The sequence below is a fragment of the Diceros bicornis genome, chromosome 38 (genome assembly GCF_020826845.1).
Source record: "Diceros bicornis minor isolate mBicDic1 chromosome 38, mDicBic1.mat.cur, whole genome shotgun sequence".
Taxonomy (NCBI): Eukaryota; Metazoa; Chordata; class Mammalia; order Perissodactyla; family Rhinocerotidae; genus Diceros; species Diceros bicornis.
Window position 1 is genome coordinate 29,566,139 of NC_080777.1, and position 24,828 is coordinate 29,590,966.

A 24,828-nucleotide genomic window follows, 5' to 3' on the forward strand; every position below is an offset into this window, starting at 1 on the left:
CTGTCCTGGGCCCAGTGGAGAAAGACTTCTTTTTCCTAGAGAGAGAGGTCTCCCTCGGCTCCCGAGTGGATCACATACTTTCTCCTGAGCAAGCAGGAACAGGACTGAGGGGCGTCTCCCGCGGCCTCACCTACTGCAAGTCGTGGGGAGAGGGAAGGGAGAGAAAGGAAGAGAGTAGGCGGAGGCCAGCCGTCCCACCCCCGGGATTCGCGGCCCTGCCCCCAGGAGCGCTCGCGCCCGCAGCGGCAGGCCCTGCAGCCCGCGCCTGAGCGGAGGGGTGGTGCAGGGCAGGGCGGTATATCCAGTCTGACGGAGGGCAGGCCGCGCCAGTGCAGCAGAGGGACGAGCCAGGGCGGAGGCGCCAGCAGCAGCACCCGGGACTTCGCGCGGACCACTCACTCTATGGCCATAGGGAGCCGCTGACAGCTCCCATAACCCACTCCGCGCCGCCCGCCAGCCGCACCGCACCCCACGCCGCCCCACTCGCCCCGGCCCGCCCGCGCGCCTCCGCCACTATGAACCACTCGCCGCTCAAGACCGCCTTGGCCTACGAATGCTTCCAGGACCAGGACAACTCGACACTGGCCCTGCCGTCGGACCAAAAGATGAAGACTGGCACGTCGGGCAGGCAGCGCGTGCAGGAGCAGGTGATGATGACCGTCAAGAGGCAGAAGTCCAAGTCTTCCCAGTCGTCCACCCTGAGCCACTCCAACCGAGGTAAAGGCTCCGTGCGCCCCTCCCTGGCGCGCCACGGCCGGCGGCGGGCACCGCGGGGCGCGCGTCCCGGGGCTGCAGGGAGGCGAGGGGATGCCGGCCCCAGGCAGGGTGTGCGCGAAGGTCCGACCAGTGGGGCCGCGGCCCCCGACCCGCGCGCGGGCTCCAAGAGCTCAGGGCGCGCCAGTGGGCGCGAAGGCTGGCTCGCCGCGGGGATCCACCTCCAGGAGCGTTCCTCCTGCGCGCCGGGAGACTGAGCTTCTCCCGCGAGCCGTTCTCCTGGCTCAGGGCTTTCTCTCCCTGATCCTGCTCAGGCAACAGCCTCCACATGCTGTCCTGTCCCCGGTCTCCTGGGGGCCGCGACGCAGGGCTCGCCCAGTGGCCACCCACACCCGCCCCATCTTTCCTGGGCTCCGAGTTCCACTGCGCCTTCAGCAGGCAGCTGGCGCCCAGTCCAGGTGGGGCCAGAGCGTGGTTGCCGCCCGGGAGGGAGTCACTGAGACAGGGGTGAGGCTCAGGGCCGTGCTGCAGGACCGGGAGGTCGGGCATGGAGCAGGACAAGCCCTTGGAACTCTGCAGCACGTTAGCGGGGAGCCTCACACCTGGAAGAGGCAGATCCGGCTGGAAGGTCACCCCAGGGCAGATGCGCCCCCTGAGGATAGGGAAGGGGCCCAGGGATGCCCTCTCTCCCCAGTGGCTAACGCGGAGATTCGGTTTCCCAGGTTCTCCCTTCTCCTCTCACCTTAAGTGGGAACAAGTGTCTTCAGAGACAGCAGAGAATGAGATTGGCAGCATTGGGAATCCCACTAGGATCCAGTGCTGAGCCCTTGTGGTGGGCACTTGTGCAATGTTGGTGCCAGGCGTGACCACCATCCCCATCCCACAGTTAGGTCCCCGACTAGGGAGGCTAGGAGAAAGGGACAGGACACCGAAACTTAAGGAGGAAGGTACAATATCCAACAGGGGCATTTGTGGAGAATTTTTAGACCAAATACTTTAATACAAAGGCTTCCCAGTAAGAATTGCACACAAATTAGTGAACCTTCTGTTTATTTATTTAGCTAAATTTAGTAAAATGTTAAGAAAGGCTCTGCAGACGGCAAACCAGTACAGGTCAACCGAGATTTATTGATGAAGTCCAGCCCTCATGAAAGTGTGGCGGTAGAAAGGAGGAAGGAGACACAGGAGATGGACCCCTGCCCATTCCCCCACCATGCACACTCACACACACACCAGCTCACACTTTCTACCTCTGGCTACTTGTCTGTCTGTCTGTCTCTCTCTCTCTGTCTCTGACTCTCTCTCTGTCTCTCTCTGTCTCTCGTCCCTGAGTGGCCCCTGTGGAGAGCTGAGGGAGAGAAAATGGCTGGCTCAGGACTGCCCTGCACCCTGGTCCTGAAGCTCTTTGCACCTCTGTGTGCCTTTGCCCTGGTCCGGGCTTGTGGTCCCTCTCCTGCCAGGCTTCCACTCAAGGTCACGCAGCCTCCAGGCCATTTGCCTCCTTCCCTCGTATTCCGTGCCTTGGTAGCTGCTTATTGGCATTTTTTGGAAGTTTGAGTTGACAAAGTGCCCCCATTTCTGGCCACAGCCCAGTCACAGCTCAAGCTAGCCCACTGTTGTCTCTGCACAAGACTTACCTGTCCCTTCCCACTCCATCCCAGGCGTGAGCTCTGGGCTCACAGCTCCAGAAAAATCTCAAACCAGCCCCAGGTGCCCCAAACACTACTTCTCCCCCGGACTTGTGGGGATGCCATCGTCATGGGGTGCTCTGTTTCTGGCCCTGCCCTTTGTGCATGACAGCCGTGTGTGAGTGTCCTTCCCTTCCTCTCCATTGTCCACCACAGGCTCCTCCAAGGGCTTCCACCAGGCGAGGGCTGACTCTGAAGGCTAATGCAGACCTCTCCAGAAATGGGGTTTTCCCAGGACTAACCCTGTAGGTGTGGCCCCTCTACCCTCAGCTCAGGCGAGGTTCCCACCCTGCCAGTTTCCCCAGAGGCATCCTAGCTGGGAGAGGTGGTTAGGTCACTGGGAGTTGGTGTTTCTGGTTTGTCTGGCTTTGTTTTCATCAGATTCCGCTCCTCTTTATCAGAACCACCCAAGCACTCCCTCGGCTCCCCCTTTCTCGTGCTGGTTGATATCCCACGCACCTGCTCTGGTTCCTGGGATGGGTGAGTGGGAAGCTGTGGAAGGGCTATACCCCAGGCCGTTCCCCTCGGCCCCCTGGATGGACTCTAATTCTCCTTCAGGCTCCTCCAAGAGAGAAGAGTCGGATTCTCTGGGGTCTTTGATTCCTGGGCCCTGAATCCCGTCCAGGGCCTTCTAATTAAGATCTCCTGTCCCAAAGAAGGTCAGCCACACTCCACAGGTTGCCTGGCAGAGTAGCTGCTACTCCTCGTACCCCGTGAAGGACAGTCAGGAATCGGCCACCTGAGGTCCTCAGAGACCACCCCACTAGGGTCTTCTTCCGTGTTGTCAGCGAGGGGGCGTTGAGCCACCCAAGGGCTGGAGGAAGGAGCCCTGTGGAAGGAGCCTGGCACTGAATGCTCGTCTCACCCATGTCTTCCCTAAAACTCAGCAGATGAGACGGATGCCTCATCTTGGTCAGGCAGTCCCCAGGGAGGGAGGGGGTCTTGGGGGTCTGGAGACCCCACAGAAGGAGGCTGCTCTGACCCTGCCTTCCCATCTGGATCTGTTCCAGAACTGTCCCCTAAGTATTGCCCCCGTGTTTCCAGAGGGTCCCTGTGTGCATCAGGGTGTCATCTCAGACTGTGTGGGGAGCAGGAGGGAACCCAGGGGGATGGGCTGCTCAGCCAAAGATCTTTGCTGGGGTCGCTCGGCTCCCGAAGGGTGGGAAAGTCCCTGCGGGGCTCATGAGCTGCCCTGTAGGGGGTAAAGGGCTGTCGCACCAGGTGTCCAGCCTAAAGGGAAACCCTTCTCCACAGTCAGGCTCTTCATAACTTCACCTGGAGTCCCTTCCCAAAGCTTCCCTCAAATCTCATCTGATCCCATCCTCCCCTGTCCCCGCTGATACACTAAGTTTAATGAGATCAGCGTCCTTCCTCCTATCTCTGCTCAATCCAGGGAAATCTCGTCCCTCCTGGCCTCACTGTGGTCTTCATCTTCAGCCTTGGCCTGAAGTCTTCCTCCTCCCTTCTTCTCAGCAGTACCCTTTCCTTATGAAAGTGACCAAGCCCGTGTTTCTCCCTGGTCAGAGGTAGGGGTGGGGGCACACTGGGCTGGGGCAGGTGCTTCTGGTCCCTCACGGGCACACGTGGCTCGAGGCCCCGGGGGCAGCTGGTGCTGGCTGTGCCCGTGCACAGGTGATGTCCCGCCTGAGGCCCCACCTGTGCCGGTCCCTCTGTGTCTGCGGGCTGTCTCAGCAGGAGCCTGCGCCTGCGCGGGGCTCTGCTCTGCTCTCCTTCCCGCCTGCATCCGGGAGCAGACAGCACTTCTGGGTTGTTTTCTTGGGACCAGAGCTGGGAGGGCAATGGTAAAGGTGTTCGTGCTTTACCTTGTCCCAGCAGCGAAACGTACCAATTAAACTGCCGATGAACAGGTTCTTGTTTCTTTACAATGTATCTTGGCTTGAAGCTGAGGTTTTAGCCAGAATTTCCGTTGGCCTGTTACAACACGTGCAAAAATGTCGAGTATTCCAGGCTGTTCCACAGCAAATGCCGTTTCCCTGGATCCCGCTCCTTTGCAAAGCTCATTGGCAGAGATTTTTAAAAAAATGCTCTCCTCACACACCAAACTGTAATTATCAATAAGCCAATTGTTCTAGGTTGAAAAATCTGGGAACTATATCTACAGTGGGGTAGGAGCCCTAGAAGGTGTGTAATATTTGAACAAAATAAAAGAGCATGTTAGCAACCCTCATGTGGAGTTCTTTGTAGGCACACACATATACACACGTGCCCACACCCAGGCACACGTGTCCGCACACATGCATGCACACACCCCACCTTGCAGCTTGTGCTGTGGCAGGAGTCCAGCCTGGTGTCAGGAGACTCGAGTTCTGTCTGGGTCCAGTGCCTGCTGGCGTGTGATCTGGGCAAGTCGCTGCCTCTCCCTGCGTCTCTGCAAGCGTAAGACGTCGATTAGATCATCTCCCAGGTGCTCGGTGGTGGGAACGCTCTCTGGAAATAGATTGTATAACCCCACCTCTGCGATCCGGGCCCCAAACCTGCAGATCTCACAGTCCCTTGGGACGCATCGCCCCAGTTTCCCTCGTGTAAACATCCTAATCCACCAAAAACATCTTCCGAGCCGCTGTTCTCAAACTCGGTCACGCAGTAGAATCATCTGGGAATTTAAAAAATGCAAATGCCTGGATCCCGCCCCCGGAGGTTCTGACTTAATGTGGGGGACAGCGTGGGCACCAGGGCTTTCCAAGGCTGCCAGCCATTCTAGTCCCCGTCCTTCACTCACACATGGACCCAGTGTGAGGATCACTGTAGTGTGCACACATCTCTCACACGCACACACACGTGTGTGCACACACGGACGGGCATCTGGTGTAGTCGCTGCTGGTGATGATTTTCTGCTCTGGACCCCACTGGGTGACTGAGTCCTCTCTGGCCCTGTCCACACTAACCCACTGCCCGGGCCCCCCAGGGTGCTCTCACCTTCTGCCCAGTCCTTAGTTTTGATGGTGACTGCGAACAGATTATCAGAAAGGGCACAGGCTCTGGCAGAGCTGGGCTGGAACACGGCCAGGCAGAGCCCGAGGCAGTCACATGTGCTGAGGGAGAAGAGGAGGCGGCCCGAGCAGCCCAGTTTGTTTCGGCATTTCTGTTCTGTGTACGTGCCCAGGAAAGGGGCAAGCGCCGCCCCAAAGTGCCTAGTGAGGCTGTGCTGAACTCCTGCCCCCTTGGGCTCGTGGAAGCTCCAGGACAGGGGAGGCACATTCCTGGTCTCCCAGCTGGCCTGGGCAGAGGGGAACAGGAGGATGTCGGCTTTTCTCCTCCCTCCGCGCACCTCAGCCATCCCACAGACACAGCTCCTGCCACCCCCCGAACATCTCAGAGGTAGATTGTCTCAGAAGTGTCTTCTGGCAGTTCTTCTCATTATCTCACTTGAATTCCTCCTGCTGTGGGCCTAGCCTTACTGGACAACACACGGGAAAGAGATTTCAGGGAGTGAAGTAAAGGCATTTTCAGGGCTGTAAGATAATGAGTTTCCTCTCTCCACCTTTTTGTGCTGAGGAAGAGATGGGCTTTATGTAAGTGTAGAAGAAGCTAGAAGAGACATCAGCCTACAGGAGACAGATTCAGCAATAGAGAAACCTCTCGGGCAGCTTGCCCTCTGACAGGTCCTCCTGACTAGCAAGGGAGAGGGATCTGGGGGGAGGGTGGGGTGGAGGAGAGGGCCTTCAGATGACCTCTGCCCCAAGGGCAGCCTGTCGGTCAGGCAGGCCCATATCCTGAGGGTCTTCTCCCTGTAGAACTGGGGTCAAGAGTGGGGTGGGGATCCAGACGACCCCTTTCTTCAGAGAGTTCCCAGTCTGACTGGGGAGATCCAGGTCCTGCTTTCTGGGAGAAGGGCACATGGGCGTGTACACACGCACACACACAGAGTGTACAGAAGCCACACTCAAGGAACACACCAGCCAGCACAGAGTGCATTGAGCCGCTGGACAGAGTGCTGACGAGGCTGTGCTGGGGGGTTCGGAGCGCCTGGAGCTGGGTGGGGTCATCTCTGGGAGAAGCTGCTCTTTGTGCAAGGTTTTGAATTCGGGGAGAGGGTTTGGCTGAGAAGAAGAGTGAGAATGTTTCAGGTGTGGTGGGTGTGACCTCTTTGAACCCTTGGGGGTGGAAGAGGATGAGTCACCTCTGCAGAGGTTTGCCTGTCCTCGTTGGAGAGCGAATTCCATGTCTCTTAACAAAGGAGCTGCCTTGTCCATTTTCAAAGCTTTCGTACGTGAGGAAGCTTGGGCTGCCCTATGACACAAGAGAGAATTGGGCATCGTCTGAGACACCAAAGGGAAGCAGCATCCAGGGACGCTGATCATCCAAGTGGTAGAGTTTCTGAGATGGGTTTACACCCTGAAACACTGGCACAGGATGAGACAGGCTGTGTGGACAGAGCGGCTGGTGTTGCTTGTATACTAGAGAAAGCAGCGTACTTTCTGAGACATTTGCTCTTTGACCTTGGGGTTTTGTGGATGGGCAGACGCCTCCCGGGGGCTATGCAGAAGTTGGGCTGGCAGCCAGGTTCACTGAGAAGCCGCCATCCTTTGCTCACGGCCTTCGCACCCTTCTGGAGAGGACAGTGGGATGCAGATGCTCAGCTGGGACGGTGCGGGTAATTCTGTGGGGGGAGCTGGGTGCTGGGATCATCTGCCCTTCCCACCCCTGGACCAAGAACCCTCCTCAAGGTGGCGGCCTTGGGTGTTCTAGAGCCGCACTCAGCTCCTCTCTCTTCCTGGTTGACCCAATGCACCAGGGACTTTTTCAGGTGGGAGGAGGGCCTGATTGAGTGAAGTTCAAGGACCCGTGTCCTGTTCTACATTTACGGGGCCATTGAGCCTCGAGGCACAGGCATCACAGAACCTTCACAGAGAAGGTTGGGCAGGGGAGAACTGGTCAACAAAAAGGGCCAGAGAGCCCAGTCCAGCCGAGCAGTGCCCTGTGCCCAGGACCCTGGGGAGAGAAGAGTCATGATTCTCACATGGGGGAGCACCCGAAGCCCGAGCTGGCAGAGCCTGGCATATACATGATGGAGAACCGACTGCAGCTGGCCGTGCCCTATGCGGAGAAGACCCGCAGCACACTGGGACCCAGCCCAGCTCACCAGGACAGGCTTCCTGGAAGTGAGTTCCAGACAAGCCAGGGATCAGGTGGAGAGGAGAAAGCTGTCAGGGCTATCACCATTACTCTCACTGAGAAGCCCCGGGTTCTTGCTAAACTTCACTTTCAGAGGGTAGCATTTACCAGCCAGACACCCCAGGGTCAGGAGAGGGAAAAATCGCCTTTGTGGTAGGAGCAGAGCTCCCCTCCCACCTGCACCCCTTTGGTTATCTGGCACACTGCAAGGGGTGCCTTCAAGTGTGTCCCATCTGTGGACTCCGCCCCTCCTGCACACCCTTGGCCCCAGGTGCAGCTACCTTTTGCCAGAGAAGCAGTGCTCGCTGGTGTGATGGCAGCCTCATTCTCACAAGAAGCCATGCAAAGCAGCTTAAGGTGGGGATCGGGCAGTCTGAACCCCAATTGCAGATGGATCTTAGGGGGTGCCTTCAGGAGCTGCCTGGAAGGGCCTGGAAGCCTTGGCCAACCAGGAGAGTTACAGCCCACACCTGTCATCATCAGAGTCACCACTGGACATAGGGACTGGCTTTTGGAATTATAGAGCATTCCAGAATTCATCTTGTTCACTCCTTGCCTCCATGGCAGAGAACTCCCCACCTGTCACACGGAGAAGAGGGTGTGAGAGGGAGGCGGGCAGGCGCGGGGCGTGGAGGGAGGAGATGCTTCATCTGATGACCGAGAGGGTGAGTGACATCACTGCTGACAGATTCCCTCTTGAGAAAGGGTGGAGGCCCCGTGGGAGCTTGCCATCCCCAGAGCCTCCTGGGGTCGCCTCTCCTCACAGGAGGCCTCCCTGGGGCTCCCAAAACACTGTGTGTGTCACCACCCCATATTTTCCGTCTGAAAGCAGCTGGCTGACCCATGCTCGCTCTTTGGTGAGAAATCCCTGCTCATGGAGACAAGCAAAGTCTGGCCTGCCAAGCCCTGGAAGGGATGATGGAAGTGGGCTGGACGGAAGGGAGGGGGACACGACCTGGCTGTCAGCTGCCCAGGGGCAGGCTGTAGCCCCTTCCCCAGTGAGGGCTAGTTCTGGGCATCTGAACCTGTTAGATCGCCTCCAGGCGCCTCCTGACAGAGGCAGCCTTTCCAGAGGGGCAGCTTCCGGAACATGGAGCTTGGAGTAAGTTGGAGGCTGGGCAGAGCCCCTTCAGGAGTCAGGGATGGGGCTGGGGCTTTCAGGGGTGGGGATGCCTCTGGCAGGACCCTGAGGCAGGTTGCAAAGGAGGCTGTGGTGTCGCCTTTGATGTCCACCCTTCCTCCCTGTACGCTGAGCCCCATCTCAGGGAAGAGAAATCCGGCTTCTCCGAACGCCCCTGGCATGTGTCACAGTAATCACACAGCCACAGAACGTTGGAGCCGGGCGGGACTGTGGGGTGTACAGAGGCCAGACCCTTCTTTTTACAGATGAGGAAGCCGAGGCCCAGAGAGAGCTGGCGACTTGCCCAAATGCCAGAGCCAGGACCCATTTCAACCTCTCAGGCTCCAGCAAGTTGTCTCTGCCTTGGCTGATGGACTCATGGCCAGGTCCTCCATGAGGTCCAGGGAATCGGGGGCAGTGCCCCCTCCTGTGAGCTACGGGATGGTCACCTGGCATGGGACAGAGGAGGTGGCACTGGGCAGGGACACCTGCTGCGTTCCAGAGCTGCCCATCCGCCGTCCTTCTACTCCCTGCTCAGATGTTCCAGTGCCCCAGGAAGGCTGGGGATTCCGTGTGGGTGTGGAGACCCGTGAGGAGCTAAGTCAGCCGGGAGGGAGCAGCTCAGACCCTGCCCCCAGACAGGGTTCTGATGCTGGAGCCTGCCCATCACCAGGAGAAGAGGGTGCTCAGCCCCCCGAAGGCTCTCACTGGAGCCCATTGTCCTTTCTCCCAGAGGCCATCATTTAACAAGAATGTGGGACAAGCCTCGCCCTGGACGTCCAGGCCCTAAAGCCACAGCTTGCTCCTTGTGCAGCTCCCAGGGTGGGCGCTGGGCCGCCAGGTGGGATATGACTCAGGGTGCAGACAGCAGTACAGTATGTGTGTAGAGGGGAGAGATTGCCTTGGGCTGGTCAGAAAGGGGATGGTCCTAGAGAGGATGAGGTCTTGAGCTTGGCTTTGAAAAATGGGTGAGATTCAGTGGTTGTGGCTGAGGACGGGCAGACTTGGCAAGGGGTGGTGTGTGAGCAAGGGTGTGGGCAGGTGACTGTCAGCCGTATTCCAGGACAGTGGGACAGTGGGCAGACCAGCTTTCGCAGAGTTGGGGCTGCCCTTCAGGGCCCCCTGCCATCTGGTGAGGGGGGAGGGGGTGGCCCCACCAGCAGCCCCAAATCCAGTTCTGCTTTCTGAGATTCAAAGCCACTTGGCTGCTAATAAACCTAATGACACTGTGCCCTCCCATGGGGCCTGTCATTTGTGGGTCTCCAAGCACCCCAAAAACATTAATTAATCCTCACTGAGGCCTTTGGGGTTGACGTTCCCATTCACCAGCTGGAGCACCTAGGAGATGAAGGAAGGGGCAGCAGGTCACCTTGTCACTAGTGGGGCCAGGTTGAGGTTTGCAACCAGAGTCCTGCCCCGAACTGGACTCTAATCGGCCATCGCTGTCTGTGGCCCTGAGCTTGGGGCTTTGGACCTGGGATGTCAAGATCCTGCCTGTCTTCCCTGAGTGGGAAGCTTATCCTGGTGGAACGAGTCGCAATTCCCTGGAATGGAACTGCGGTGCTCCGAAGCCCTCGAGGCCAACTCCTGACCTGTAGGTGTCAACCTGCACCGAGCCGCAGGGAGACACTAGGTCCCCAGGAAGGGGTCGGTCAGGACTCTCCAAGCTGTGCCTGCAGCCTCTGTAGGGGCCCTTCCTTGGCCCCAGCTGTGGAGGAGGTGGAATAGAGGGAGATGGCAGGGGGTGACTTGTTCCCCATCCTCCTCCTCCAGGAGCTCAGACCTGGTCTCCTCAATGGGGCGCGGTGGACCTGGAGGCAGAGGTGACGCCCTGGGGAGGAGGGCCAGTGGAGAGCATGGCCGTCCTGTCCTAACCCCTTGCCTTTGTCCTGCAGGCTCCATGTACGACGGCCTGGCCGACAATTACAACAGCTATGGGACCAGCAGCCGGAGCAGCTACTATTCCAAGTTCCAGGCCGGGAATGGCTCCTGGGGGTACCCGGTAAGAAACGCTCCCATTCAATAAGACCTGGGATGTTCGTGGGGAGGGTTTGGGATTCTGGTAGAGAAAACCTGCCCTGGCTGCCGGGAAGAGCGATGTGGGGTGCGAACGGGCTGCCTTGGTCCGTGAAGTGAGGCCACTGACCCCGACCAGCTCCATTGCGTGGCCATTATTTCCCAGATGGCTCTTAATGCAGCCTCCTGTTTGGGCTGATGGATTTTTCTGAGTGTCTCAAATGAGAACTTTTTAGAAAAAGCATAAAGAAAAGAGCATATTTCAAGAGAAAAAAGCCCATTTCCCAATATGTCTGATTCGATCATGGATTTGAGAGAAGTTTGAATTCTTGAGGTCCTTTTATGGATTAACTTAGACATTTCCAGGAAAATCCTAAAGGGACCTCTCTCTTTATTATGCGCTGAGGACCCTGGAGCGGGCTCTAGAAGGCCCCCCGAGGCCGGGAGAGCACGTCACTGCTGTGACCCTTGAGGAAGAGAGTGAATGTGGAGGGGAGCATGGCTAGAGTTTGTCACTGGACAAACCTGGGGTCAGATTCTAGCTCTGCTACTCAACGGAGCCTGTGAATTTGGGCAAGATGCTTCTGCCTCTGGGCCTCGGTTTCCTCACCTGTTGAATGGACATCAGAGAGTCTACCTTGTAGGGTTATTGTCAGGATTCGATGAAATAATGTACTTGAAAAAAAACCTGATTATAATCATTTTTAAGATGTGTTTTTTAAGTTAACGTGGTAGAGATTATTCCAGATCCTTTAATCCTGGCCCTGTCACCTTCTCTCTATGTGATTTCAACCACCATGCCCGTCCAACCATTACTGAACAAACTAGTTACTGAGGGCAGCTCTGCGCTGAGTGTGCGGTGGACATGGGCTGCCCGCACAAGCTGGGTGGGATTGTCTCCTCTACAGCAGGGTACTGGGCTCCATGACACCCAAGGCTGCTCCCAGTCCCCAAGTTCTACGACTTTCATTTACTTTTGCCGATTTCGACGTTAGCCTAGATTGTTCTTGGAAATTCTTTTTTGTGACCCTCGAGACAGTGTGCTCTTCCCTGGGAATCTGGGGCGCTGTCATCTTGGGGCTCCCGGGTTTCAGCAGCGGTCCTTGGAGTCCACTTTGCTCAGAGATGTCACCCCTGGCTGTCGGGAGGGAGAGAGTGGGTGGTTATGAGTTGAGTATTCTTTTGTTGGTCTGATTCCTTCCTTCCTGAGTTCTTGTTGGGGCTAATTCTGGGGGATTTGTCTTTCTTGCATGTTACAGTTTAGGGACCAAAGGGAAGAGTTAACTAGGTTTGCTGCAAATTTTCCTCCCTCCCTTCTTTCTGATTCTTGACGTCAACTGATACCCTCAGTGCCACGTAAATACAGTTGATGGAGCCCAATCAGCTGGCAGATCAGGCGTAGACGTGAATCAAGGGCTTTGACGCAAACAGTGATGACCAGACGGAATTGGAGAAAATGACTTAGTAACGTGGTGTGAAGGATCAGGTGAGGCCGGGAGGCCAGATCCCTGCACTGGGCCAGCAGTCAACGAATGATCATGCTGCCAGTGCCGATGTGACTGTCCTTACATACAGTGCGCTACCAAATCAGAGCTCCGACAGCTTGGGTTCTTGTCCTAGTTCTGCCACTCTCTGGTTCTGTGACTTTAGATAAAGCTCTTAACCTCTCTGGGCATCGATTTTCTCATCTGTAAAATGGGAATGATGATACCTGTGTGTTTCCTTCACGGATAGTTGATATCATGTTACAGTAACTGTGAAGTCTGATCAAATGGCAGTGTGGGGTCGTTACACACGGCAATCTGTAACCAAGAGCTGTAAAGGGACTCTTTTGGGGGTGGTGTTTCTTAAAGAAAGCTTCTCCATAAGGCCCATATTGAGCCTTTCTCCTGGTTAATGAACTCAGTCCACAGCAATCTCACCAGCTCTTAATGCCCCACCCCTGCCTGTGCCTACTTCTGAGAACCAGTGAAATTCCTTCCTTCCTGCACCCTAGGGCCCAACCTCGTCGCCCTTCTCTGGAGGGACTTTAGACATGACTCATGGTAGGGCAGCTGCTGAGGCACGTCCTGTCTCCTCTCAGCTCAGGAGAGGCTATGGGAACAGCGAGGAGCTGAGCACACGTGAGGGTTTGGCAGAGGGAGGGGTGAGGTGGGGAGGAAATGGAATAACTGACGCTGGAGCCACGCATATAATCACTGAGGACTGGGTGAAACCAAGCAGGGTCAGGACTGAGGGAGGAGGAGGCAGGAGAGAGTGAGGAGAGAATCCCGTATTCTCCCAGGGGTGGTGTGGCTGGCGCAGGACGACCTGATTGTCTCTCCTCTGCTGAAACCAATGTGGCGGCAGAAGGGGGTTGAGGAGCAGGGCGAGGCTCTTCTCAGGAGCCTCGTCAGCAGGTTTCAGGAGCTTCTGAAAGCTACTGAAAGACCATTTCCTGCCGACACTTCGTGTTCCCTCGGTCAGCCCTCTTGTATTGAGCAGCTGGGGCCCTAGACACGCAGATGAAGAGGCTCTCTGCCCTCAGTGAACTCACAGTCGAGTTGGGAGAAGCACGGAGGTCACAGACAGATGGAAGTTGCTATGCTGGATAAGCAGGATAGTTGCTATGCTGAAGGATTCCACCGATGCTGCCGTCACTCGAGGTGTTTCTGGACCCCTAAATGTTTCTAAAATACTGTCCTTTTAGGGGCCGTATAAGAAAACCAGTCTTGTTTATTGATTGTCATGATTTGTGTTTGACCAGAAACAACGTTAACCACTTTGAGCACCTCACTCCTTGGGTTTGGCCCCAGTTCCAAATGTCAAATCACCCTCAATAACAAAAATTTGTCACCATTAATGTATATTTTATTTAACTACGTAAAGGATCTGCAGGCAATTCCCAAAAGAAAGTTCTAAAAAGGTTTAAAAAGCAGTGGTGTTACCTCATGGTTTTACCTTATATTCTAGATTAGCAATAGCCTTCTAATTTTTAAATATATGCATATATATCATCATACCATTTATAATCTATGATCATTTATATCACAAGTTAAGATAATTAAATATAGAGAGTCTTGTAATAAGTAGGACTTACATTTCCCAGTCTCGGAAAAGCAGGCCCAGAGAGGATAAGTTACTCCTCAGGGGTCACACAGTGGGTTAATGGCACAGCAGACCAGACCCTGGCCTCTTGACTCCTCACCGAATCGAGTTTTGTGTTCGTTACTCAGACATTTGCCCTTGTTTGATGTTTTTCTGCGGTCTTACTATTTTAGCATTACAGCCATGTTCTAGGGAGTTGCGAGAGACGCACGAGTTCTGGTCCCGTGATTTCCCCCCTCCCCGTCCCCCATCCAAGCCTACTCTTTCCTGGAGCAGTCAGCTGAGCTCAGAGGGGCGGGAGACTGGCCTTCTTTTTCCTTCCTAGACTCAGGCTGGACTCACTCAGCTGTAAGCACTAAGGGGGGTTGGGCGGTGTTGCCAGGTAAAATACAACATTTGGGACACGCTTGTGCTAACGAGTTATTTGCTGTTTATCTGCGATTCAAATGTAACTGGGCTTCCTGTATTTTCATCTGCTAAACTGACAACCGTAGGTCAGGGCGTCTTCCCACTCACGCCCTGTGATGAAACCAGGCTCCCTCCTGGGCTGGGGACCCAAGCAGAGTCACTCCAGGCTGCAGCCAGTGCTGGTGAGGAAATGGAGGCTGTTTGCCCCTCCCTGGGGGGCCTCGTGGTGGGTCCTTGGATCCCTTGCTCTGGGTCAGCTGAGGCCAGGATGCAGGCAGTGGAGAGCTGGGGGCACTGAGAGGCCCAGCCCTCCCGTCCCAACACTGACAGTGGGCTTCCATCGCGTGGGTCTGTCCCAAATGAAGCCGAGGCAAACGGACAGTCTTGCTTTCCAGGAATGTTTCTGGATGAAGATGGCAGGCTCCTCTTCTCCCAGCTCCAGCTCTGCAGGGGTTTCTTATTTCCAATCAAGAAGCACGTCTTGGCATTCAGTTCTTCTGGGAGTCGTATCTGGTGGAATGCTCTTTGGGTATGGAGGGGACTAGACCATCCTGCCCAGGATCTGATCCATGGAGGAGAGAAGCCCTGTGGGCATCATCAGCCAGGAGGTCTGGGCCAGGGTGTGCCATGGGGGCCGCCATATTGAATCACTCAGCCATGCTGTTAGATCCAGCCCAGTGTCCCTGAGGGTTAGAGTCCCCAGGAGTAACCAGGGAGAATTTTGCCTCTGTCCTGGCTTTGTTCTGTTCATTGACCCCATTTCTCCACCTTAACCTAGGACTCACTAGCAAATCTTTCTCTCAGCCCCCTCTCGGTTGTACTTGCTTAACTGACATGCCAATATTTGATGATCCCATCATGACAAGGTCTTGGGGATAATGTGCTAGGGACTCTCACCGTGAGGATCCTGCCCACCCAGACCTGAAGCCACCTGGGTGAGCCTCTTTTATAGACAAGAGGGCTGGGCTTGCATCAGGCTTCCGTAGGGGATGGGAACCCCAAGCACAGTGCTCTCCAGTCAGCCATGTGGATGCAATGTCCACAAGGGCAGGGCCCTGGGCCGGGGACTGCAGAGGGGCTGCCAGAGAGCAACAGGGCAGGACTCTCACCCTGGGAGCGGCAGAAAGAGTTACCAATCTACAGTCAACACAGTCTGTTCCCAGAAACAGCCTGGTGGGGAGAAAGAAGCCCTGAACTGTGACCAGGTATCTAAGGTCCGAATCCCAGTTCTGCCCCTTTCACTATCTGTGTGGCCCTAGGCAAGTTCTTAACCAGACTGAGCCTCAGCTCGCCCATCTCTGAAATGGGTGAGAATTCCTATTTCAAAGGGCAGTAAGGGTTGTGGATGTGACATATCGGTTCAGCAGTGGGAGGCCTGGACTCTAGTCTCAGCTGGGCGGCTACAGGCTGAGGGACCTGGGGTGGCCTTCGCCATCCTAGACCTGGGCTTTTGCCTCCATGGAGCACAGCAGGTGGGCCTGGTCCTAGCCGAGGACTCCTTCAGCACCAACTTCTCAGGGTTCTGTGTGGCTTGAGAGCTGACTCTGAGTAGCCCTGGGCTCCGTAGCCAAAGCCTGCATGGTGGTCTCCCCAGGGGCAGGGGCAGGGGCAGGGGCAGCTCCTCCCACCCAGACCTCCACTTCAGGCCTCAGGTGGATAATGGCTGCCACACTTCCTCCCTGCTTTCATCTGAGTATCTCTAGGCACCAGGAAAACAGTAGCTAATTAACCCTTGCAACAGGATGGAGAGAGCGTAGGACCTCATTTACTTTAGCTTTACGGGGGCGGGGGGGGGGGAGGGAGGCACAACGGGAATGGCTCCGCCTGTTAACTACCCTGACTTAAAACCTCAGGCCGCCCTCCTGCCCTGCTCCCATTTCTCAGCTCTGAATGCCGCTCTCCAGATGCACCAGCTGGGTTCTTTGGGTAGTGCCTACTTGGCCTCTGTCTGTTCTTCAAAAATCCAGGGGAGGGAGAGATCGAGTGGACACAGGCTCCTTCTCCCAGGCGGGCACGGCTCCTGCTCCGAGAGGGAGCAATTGATGTGTTTGCCAATTCAGTGTCCCTGCTGCCAGCTCATGACTCACTCCCACCCAGCCCTGGGAGATAGGAGGGTCCCACAGGGCCCTGGGCTTCACCCAACAAGAAGAGACAAGGATCTTACTTGCCAAGGGACAGAATGTGCCTGAGATAGGATGAGGCAAGGGAGCGAGAGCTGGGGCCAGCTCCCAGGGCGCCCCTCCCCATAGAGAGCAGTGGCCCAGCGTGAGGCATGTTTTCACAGACACGTTGCTGAGGCTGGAGACACGCCCTGTCTTTAACCTGTGAAGGAGAAGCCCAGGGAAGACGCCAGTGTTTGGGGTGTCCAGGGGATGGGCCCCCCTTCATAAGCTCCCGTCCACCGCAGTGGCTCTGCTTTCCCCATGAGAAGTTCCTGCTGCCTTTGGGTAGGAGGCGAATGTGAGCAGCTTCCTTTCATGCTTATTTTCCCTGCACGTCTGGCTTCAGCATCTCAGGGAGGCCTGAGGCCCCTCCTCCTGGCTGAGGTTGGGGTGAGCCAGGGAGGGCTCTTCTGAGGCCAGAAGCCCTGGCCTGGGCGCGGGGTTCTCCGCCCCTGCCCAGGTGACTGTTGCTGGGACCTCTGTCTCCGCTGGGCCTCAGGTTTATCATCAGCAAGACCAGACAGGTGCTCAGACCATCTCCTTGCAGCTCTGACATCTGTTTCTTGTGTCCTTCCTCAGGGTAGTGGGGAGAGGGCAGAGAATGCCCCCGTGTCAGCACCACGGGCTTGCAAAGGGAGGACATGGTTCTGGCGAGTAAATGCAGGTGGTATCCGCGGACGGGTCCAGGTGGAGGAAACCAGGACAGGCTCCTGGAGGAGCTGAGCTTGGAATGGGGAGTGAAAGGAGAGGAGGAGCAGGGGAGAGATGCTCCTGGGCTGGGGCTTGGGCTGGCAGGAGCCCCGAACCCTCCTCTCTGACTGTTCGCAGAGATCAGTCATCATCCCGGGGGGCAGCTGGCTGCATGTTGCCGGCTCCAGTGGTCTTGGAAGCCCCCCTGGCCTCCTGCAACCAATTCCTGGCGGGGCACAGAACCCACAATGCCCCTCCGAGCAGAGCAAGCACACTGGCCCACCCCTTACTCCTGCCCCAGTGAGGATCACCACACCCAGAGAGACAGAATCTCACCTGTTGCTGTCCTGGTGGTGGGGGCAGGGAGGGGCAGGCAGTTTGGTCGACAATTTGCAGGGAGAGGTGTCACTGCCAAGGGCTCAGTGTGGCAGCTGCATAGTTGGTGCGAGGCCTCGGGCTTTGCCAGCCTGGGCCACGGTGGGCAGCAGGCCCTTCTCAGACAGCCCACAGAAGGGGATTCCACTCTGCTCGTGAGCGACAATGGCCGGTTTGGCATCTCCTTTTAGCTTAATCGGTCAGCTGGTCTCCATCAATCACTTCCATCCCGTTGTGTGGAGCTCTGAGTTGATGGCTGGGCTGGGGGAACCAGTGCCCGGGAGGACCTGGGCCCCTGCTGAGACAGTGTGAGGCTGAGAATTCTCCCAAGAAGGAAGCTTCCGTTTGGGTTGGGTCCCGTGTAGGTTGGCCATTGTTCTCCTCACCTTCCTCCCATGCACATACTCAAAGTAGAGCCTCTGAAACTTGAGAGGGAAGATTCGAAGAATAAGGATAATTCTAAGCTTCTTTATTTTGCTCCAGAAAATTAGTAGAGTTTTTTTTTTTTTGGCTTCTTTTTTTCTTTTTTGGTCCTGATAGGAACTAATCTACTCAACCAACAAGTCTTTACAGTCCTTATACTATAGTCAAAAACAACTAAAAGGTTAAACAACACAGCATCAGAGAGGATAGAATTCAATGCCAAATTTTGCAGCACAAGCTAACTGAGAGCTCTCCAGCCTCGGTTTCCTCGTCTGTAAATGGCGGGGCGGGACCAGCTCTAGCCGCAGTCCCCAGAGTCCTGGAGGTTTGGGGACGGGGCCCTCAGGTTCCGGATTAGCAGGCAAGTGGGGGTTCGCAGGCCGCTTCAGCCCCATTGCCTTCATCTGCAGTCGGCCGGTGAGCAGAAAGAGGTCCAATCTCCAATCATCAGTCATCTGCTAATCCCCTGATTAGTGTAGCATTTTCAACCTACACAAAGTGCTCGTGTTTTCATTTCCCACCTTGATCCTTGGTCTTTGTGAGATCAGGAGGTGAACTGGCTTTGTTTTTCCGATTTCATTTGCAGGGAACTCAAGCTACAGGAAAGTGCAGGGGCTTGCCCTGTACCTCACAGGTAGACTTGGCAGAACCGAGTCCAGAGCCCAGTGGGCTTTGCCGGGGGCGGGGCGGGGGTGAGGAGGGAGAGGAGGAAGGAGCTGCCGGAGGCAGGGAGAGGAGGGAGTCGGGATCTTCTCTCCTGCCAGGCGAGCTGCAAATGCTCCAGGGCCAGGAGGGGACCTGGAGCAGGGCCGTCAGCAGAAAGCCCAGGGTAGATCGTTGGGGGCCTCTTTTCTGCTTGGGTAGTTTCCCTTGTGTTGCTGGGCCCAGTGAGACAGACGCAGCAGCGTTTCCCGGATGGGTGGAAGAGCCGCCCCCCCCCCCCCACACCGCCAGGGCGAGGCTCTGCGTTCTCCTCCAGGGCCCTGGCGTGTCTCTGCCGAGCCCTTCCTGCCCCGGGAGAGCAAACGCAGCTGAAAGACAGAATCAGATCAGGCGGAGGCGCTGGGGAGGGAGTGCAGAGACATAGATGGGGAGAGAAGCCGCTGTGGGGCTCTAGATGGGAGCCCCCCTCTTCTCCCCCAGCACTGCGCAGGGCGAGGCCTGGAAGGGCCTGAAGACTGGGCTGCGAGGTTTGTTCTGAGGCCCTGAGCTCGGTTGGGAAGGAGGCCATTTGTGACTTCAGCAGGGGCTGAATCATAGACTGCCAAAAGTCAGAGGAGGCCTTACAGGCCACTCTGCAGTTGGGGAAACTGAGGCTCAGAGAGGGGAGGTGACTGCCCAAGGCTGTTCAGCTAGGCAGAGAAGAACCAGGGCTGGAAGCCTGATCTCCCAACCCCTTGCCCAGTGCTCTTTGTCACCCATTACATCATGGTACTCTTGCCACTGTGGTAATAGTGTCTCCCAAATGTCAGTCATTTGCATTCTGCTGTCACAATCTTTACAAATCATCACATCAACTATTATTTACTTATTTTTTTGTGTGTGAGGAAGATCGGCCCTGAGCTAACATCTGCCAATCCTCCTCTTTTTGCTGAGGAAGACTGGCCCTGGGCTAACATCCGTGCCCATCTTCCTCCATTTTATATGGGACACCGCCACAGCATGGCTTGCCAAGCGGTGCGTCGGTGCACGCCCAGGATCCGAACTGGCAAACCCCAGGCCGCCACAGCGGCGTGCGCACACTTAACCGCTTGCACCACCGGGCCGGCCCCTATTTACTTATTTTTAATGGATTCACTTTTAAATTTCAATTCATTTATTTTGAAAGGAGACTTTATATCACCAACTCAAAGGAAAAGAAAACAGTATTTTTTGCCATAAATGAAACCATAACATAACCAATAATAATAAATAGAATGAAAACAAATCATTATTTAATTCTGGCTAAATAAAGCTTTTTTTTTCCTTTCTGCTCAGAAAGGGAGGTTTGCAAATATTAAAGAAACATACTAGCACCAGCTGAGACTTTCTCCACATGATAATCAAAGTGGAGAAAGGGAGAGCTTTCTGTGTGTTCAGTGTTAGCTATTGCTGTGCTCTTAAATGCACTAAAGTCCCTTCACAACCACAATGGTGCATGCCCCACACTTGGGGACATTCTGGGTCATAAGGTTGTCATGCAGAATGATTTTCCCAAAGCTGGTCCAGTTGGTAGAGCTGAGGGCCAAGGAGAAAAGCAACAAAGTGGAACCTGGGTGCATCCTTCTTTTGATGGAGCATTTAAAGTTGGTGTTTCTGGCTGAGTGTCTGCAGACATCTGTATCAGTCAAGGGCCTGCTTAGTGCAGGGATCTGTAGGATAGCTCCCAGGGACCAAGTGGGAGAGGTCCCCAGGAAATCCCAGGCCTCTGCCACATCTCCCTGTAGCCTTAACCAGCTCTTGGAGGCCCCACAGTGCTGGGGGAAGAGTGGGGGTGCTGTGGGAGGAAGCCTGGAGAGACCAGCAGGTGGCCCATCCCTCCTTCCTCCTCCCTCCTCACTGCCCCTAAGGCTTGGAGCAGGGTGGCCCAGCTTCTAGAGCCCAAAGAAGCTCAGCCAGACTAATTCCAGGAGACTCCAGGTGTGGCCTCAGCCACCATCTCGACATGACTCCCTGTTTTCTCAGCCCAACTTGTGTATGCTCATTGGTGCCTATGGAGCAAGGTGTGGTTGAAGGGGTACTAAACAGTCACTTTACCATGCCTTTCCTCTCGTGGTTCTGGCCAAGACAGAGCAGTAGTCACGACCACAAATTCTCCTTGCCCACAGGTGTCCCTTGGGACAGAGGGTCTTCCAGCCCAGGTCTTTGGGCAGTAGAGTTGTATCACACAGCTGAGCAGCTATGCTCTTCTTAAACGTCTCCAAGGACCTCACACAATCGGCCAAAAGAGGAGGGCAGGCACTTCCCATGTCTGGAATCCCTGGGGAGGGGGTTTCCTAGGAGTCCGGCCGGGGTGGCAACCAGCCAGAGATGCTGGTGGAGTTCCTGCAGAGCGCCCCCTAGTGGCAGAGCCCCTTTGCCATTTAGACTTAGTTCACGTTCACGTCACCGGACTCTGGAGGCCGAGTGGCTAGGGGACAAACACCGGGAGAGAGGTTGGAGACCTGAGTCCTGGTTCAGGGTTGGCCACATCTTAGCTGTGTGGCCTTGGCCCAGCCTCAAGTTCTCCAAGCTTAATATGCTCACAGAGAGAATGAAATTGCTGCTTTCTACCCTGACACTCATTGGCCAGACGGGAGACGGAGATGCTGTGAGGTTCCAACAAGGTGATGAAGGTCACCCTCTGTGCAAACTGTAAAGCACCGTGCCTGCTAAGGTGCTCTTGAGATATGCTCAAGGAACTTCCAAAGACCTTACCCAACTGAGTCCACCCCCAGTAAATTGATATGTGTCCCAGACATCAGTTGGGCAGGTATGTGTATGGGAGTGCACAGGCTCATCTTCCAAAGGGGAGATCTGTCACCCAAGCCCTGGAGGGTTCCTCCCTTCGTGTGAAATTCTTGGCTATCTCATCAGCGGGAGGGGTTTCCTTCCACTGTTGGTGTCTCCAAGGAGCTCCCCTTTGAGCCAAGTAAGCATCTGCTCCTCGGGATGCTCCCACATCACAGTCTTTGGCCCTCCTCTTCTGAAGGCTGGGCAGCACCTCCTGGCCCAGTGCATGGTTCAAGGGGCCAGTGAGCCTCCCCCAGATTTCCCAGCACAGGGAAGGGGTATCTGGCCCAGTGGGATCTTCCCCACCCTCAAGTATGCTCTTCCAGGGAGCTGGCACGTCATGTGGGGTTCCGGGAGTTATTTCACAGTGGGACCTTGTGAGGCCCCTCACTTTCTCTCCCCAGGATGAACTGCTTTTGGGACAATGGGGCTGGCCTCTGGATTTGAAAGCAAGAGCTCTGACCATAGAACGAGAGTCTCTGGAGGGCAGAATGACCATCCCTCAGATGCCTCTGAGTCCATGAAAGAGACATTGCCAAGGTTCAAGGGTCCTTTGCCACTTGGGCTTGTGAGACCTGCATCTGAAGGGGCAAACACCTGCCAAGGGTTTCCTTTCCAAAATGGAACAGATGTCTACATATGAAACCTTAGGTCCTTGATCCCCAAACCCATCCTGGGGGTGTCAGGAGCTGTTCTCAGGGGTGGAGGGGGAGATATCCGGGAGAAGATCTTCAGGAAATCCGCTTTCTCCCGCAGTTAGTGATGAGGCAGGGAGCAGGCCGTGGGGACAGGGCTGAGGGTGGAGCTGGTGTAGTTGGGTGGGAATCAGATGTTGAGTGCAGCTCTCAGCTGGGTGCTGGGGCGCGTGGTGTTTGCCCCCTGTCCCCCATAGCACCAGGAGCCACGGCGGCCTGACCCTCCCGCCAGCCGGAGGGCAGACGTGGAGCCTGAGCCCACTAGGGCAAGATTTGACCCCAGAGCCACAGCCTCCCTGGAGAGAGCAGCACCTTCGTGAAACACCTGCAGCCACAACCTGGAGTTTTACGGGATCTTTTCTATTTGGGCTTTGGTTGTCAAGATACTTTAGAAAACTTGTTCTGAATTACTGACGACCTTCTTACCACTGTCCTGATCAATGTCAGCTCACAGCTGCCACCTCCAAACGCCATAAGGGACACTTGTCATTGTTAATCAGATCCCTGGTGAAATCTGTACTCCCAAGGTGGGCATCAAGACTTTTGTGCTTTTTACATTTTAAAAATTCAGGTGATAAAAGATGCCCAGCATCTGGCATCAGGCTGTTTCAGATTTCTGTTGGGCCTCTTCTGAGTAGACAGGGAGCTGGTTGTCCACCAGCCGTTGTCCTTCAGTTCACAGACTGGGGGTCCCTCCTGGGCAGGCTCTGCTGGTCTCAGCGTGCTGGTGTGGAACCGTGGTCAGCTCCTCCCTGCCCTCGAGGACTCTGCAGTGGGCACACCCACCCCTGCCTCCTCCAAGCTGACCAGGCTTGCTCTTTGCCCAGACGTCAGGGCTTCTGAGCAGTGAAACTGCTCTGTCCTCCACGCTCCACAGAAAGCCGCGCACCAGGGCAAGAAAGGAGCGCCAGCCCAGCATGGGACCCCCTGTTCCAAGCCAGAGAAGGAACAGTGCCCAGGAGGAGGCAGGGATCGGCACCCACTCCTGAAGTCCCACCTTTGGTGACTCAGGCTCCCTGAGGTTGTGGGTAATTCAGAACAAGTTTTCTAAAGTATCTGACTCAAACAGCTGAGTAAGCAGCCATTCCTACCCCCCAGGGGATCTCCCCACACCCTGGGGCCCTGAGTGCCCCTTCTGGGCGGCCCTTACTGGGAGGGGACCTGTGTTCTCCAGACCCGGTGGAGGGGGTGGAGCAGAGTGGCCACACCATGTGTGAAGGCCCCCTTGCTGCCTCGTGACTGGCTGACTGTGCCCAGTCTTGACCAAAATCCCAGAAAGAGGGCCCTCCACTGGGCGCTGAGCGGGGAGTAGCAGGTATGAGGCATTTCCAGTGAGGTCCTTTCTCAGGAGAGCCCCTACCAGGCCTGAGAGGCTCAAGGAGCCCATGAAATTGTGTGTGCGTGCTCGCTTTCCTGAGAAGGGCGTTGGAGGTTACCTTGCTGCAGCTGGCCTGTTGGGCCAGGTGTGTGACTGGGCAGGCAGAGGCAGGGCGTGTCCCGCTGAAGAGCCGGTTTGGCCAGCCCCACCTTGCTGGCAGAAGCTTGGTTTCAAAATGAGCTAATAGCTGGGGACACAGGCACTCTTTTCATCTTGGCCTGCCCAGCACATACCTGGCTCCCAAGGAGCCAGGCAGCTTCTCTCTGGTCAGCCAGGGCCAGAATGGAACTCTGGACTCAGCCAACCAGCTGCTGTCGCCCAGGTCAAGGTGTGAGGGGAAGACTCCCGGACCAACACAACCTGAGCCTCTGCTGGGCCACCTCCTGGATGGCCCACCCCTTCGAGAATGCCCTGCCTTCCATGCAGTTCCCTTGGCCTGTGTGGCTCCCTGTGCCCACGGAGGCCGTGGTATCAATCAGCAACCTAGTCACCATCCCTGGCACAGAACCACGGCGAGTGCCAGTGCTCCTTGTACTGAGCACTTGCTGCGAGCCCAGCCCTGTTCTGAGCACAGTAAGGGGCCTCTGCCCTGGAGAGTGTGAGGAAATGACAGAACCCGACATGAGCAACCAGAGACACCCAGGACCACGGGTGGCTGGGCCTGAGGCGAGTGGCTCCAGCGCTGGGCACCACCGGTGTCTGGAGAAAGGCTTTGGGTTGGGTCAGAGCAGGCTCAGTGGGGACGACAGGTTGGAGAAATGCAGGATTTGAGAGGAGGGGGCAGGAGAAGCCTCCAGGATGGAGACGAGTGAGCAGAAGCAGGGAGGCTGGGCTGTGGCTGCCATCACCGGGGCAGTATAAAGTGGTGTGTTGGGGAGGGGAGGGGTGACTGGATAGGCAGAGGGCCAGGTGGGTGAGTTTGTCTTGTAAGGAGCACAGAGACACTGTAGGCTGTCAAGCAAGGCTAACAAAGTCTTTGTCTGAGGTAGGTCAAGGCAGCAGGACCTGCGGTCTGGGTGGGGGGCTGGTAGGAGCTCTGCAGTTGTCCAGTGGTGAACCCATGATGGCTGGGGCCATGGTCTGCGCAGTGGGAGTCAGAAAGGACTCTCAGATGGAAGGACAAAAGGACGCCATCTCTTCCTGAGTGGTTAGTCACCGTCCCGTCTGACGATCTTGGGCAAACAGGAGCGCTTCCAGTTTGGGGGCCTCTGCAGACTGAACGAGACTGCTATGGGAATGGAAACTGACAATATTCAGTTCTTTGAGGCCCTGGGTCTTGGGCTTATGCTGCTTTACTTTGGCCTAGTCGCCCTCCAGGATTGCTTCCTTGCTGGAAAACAGGGGAGTGGCCTCTGAGAGCTTCCTGACTCGAGGAGGAACAGGAAGAGAAGATTACGTTGAGGGGTGGGAGCGTTTGGTGGCGGGTGAATTCCACACTTCTCCAAGAAGGAAGGAGACAAGGGAC

At 56.0% G+C, this 24,828-nt stretch overlaps 1 protein-coding gene across 1 annotated transcript in view; it reads left to right on the forward strand.

The window, feature by feature from the left end:
* The first annotated feature begins 276 nt into the window (after nucleotides 1-276).
* Nucleotides 277-24,828, forward strand: part of PKP1 (plakophilin 1) — a 45,173-nt gene continuing 20,621 nt past the window's right edge. Inside the window, exons 1-2 of the mRNA XM_058533938.1 lie at nucleotides 277-717; nucleotides 10,554-10,660. Coding sequence (XP_058389921.1) covers nucleotides 516-717; nucleotides 10,554-10,660 — 309 coding nt within the window. The 5' untranslated portion in view covers nucleotides 277-515. The remainder of the gene's footprint in view (nucleotides 718-10,553; nucleotides 10,661-24,828) is intronic.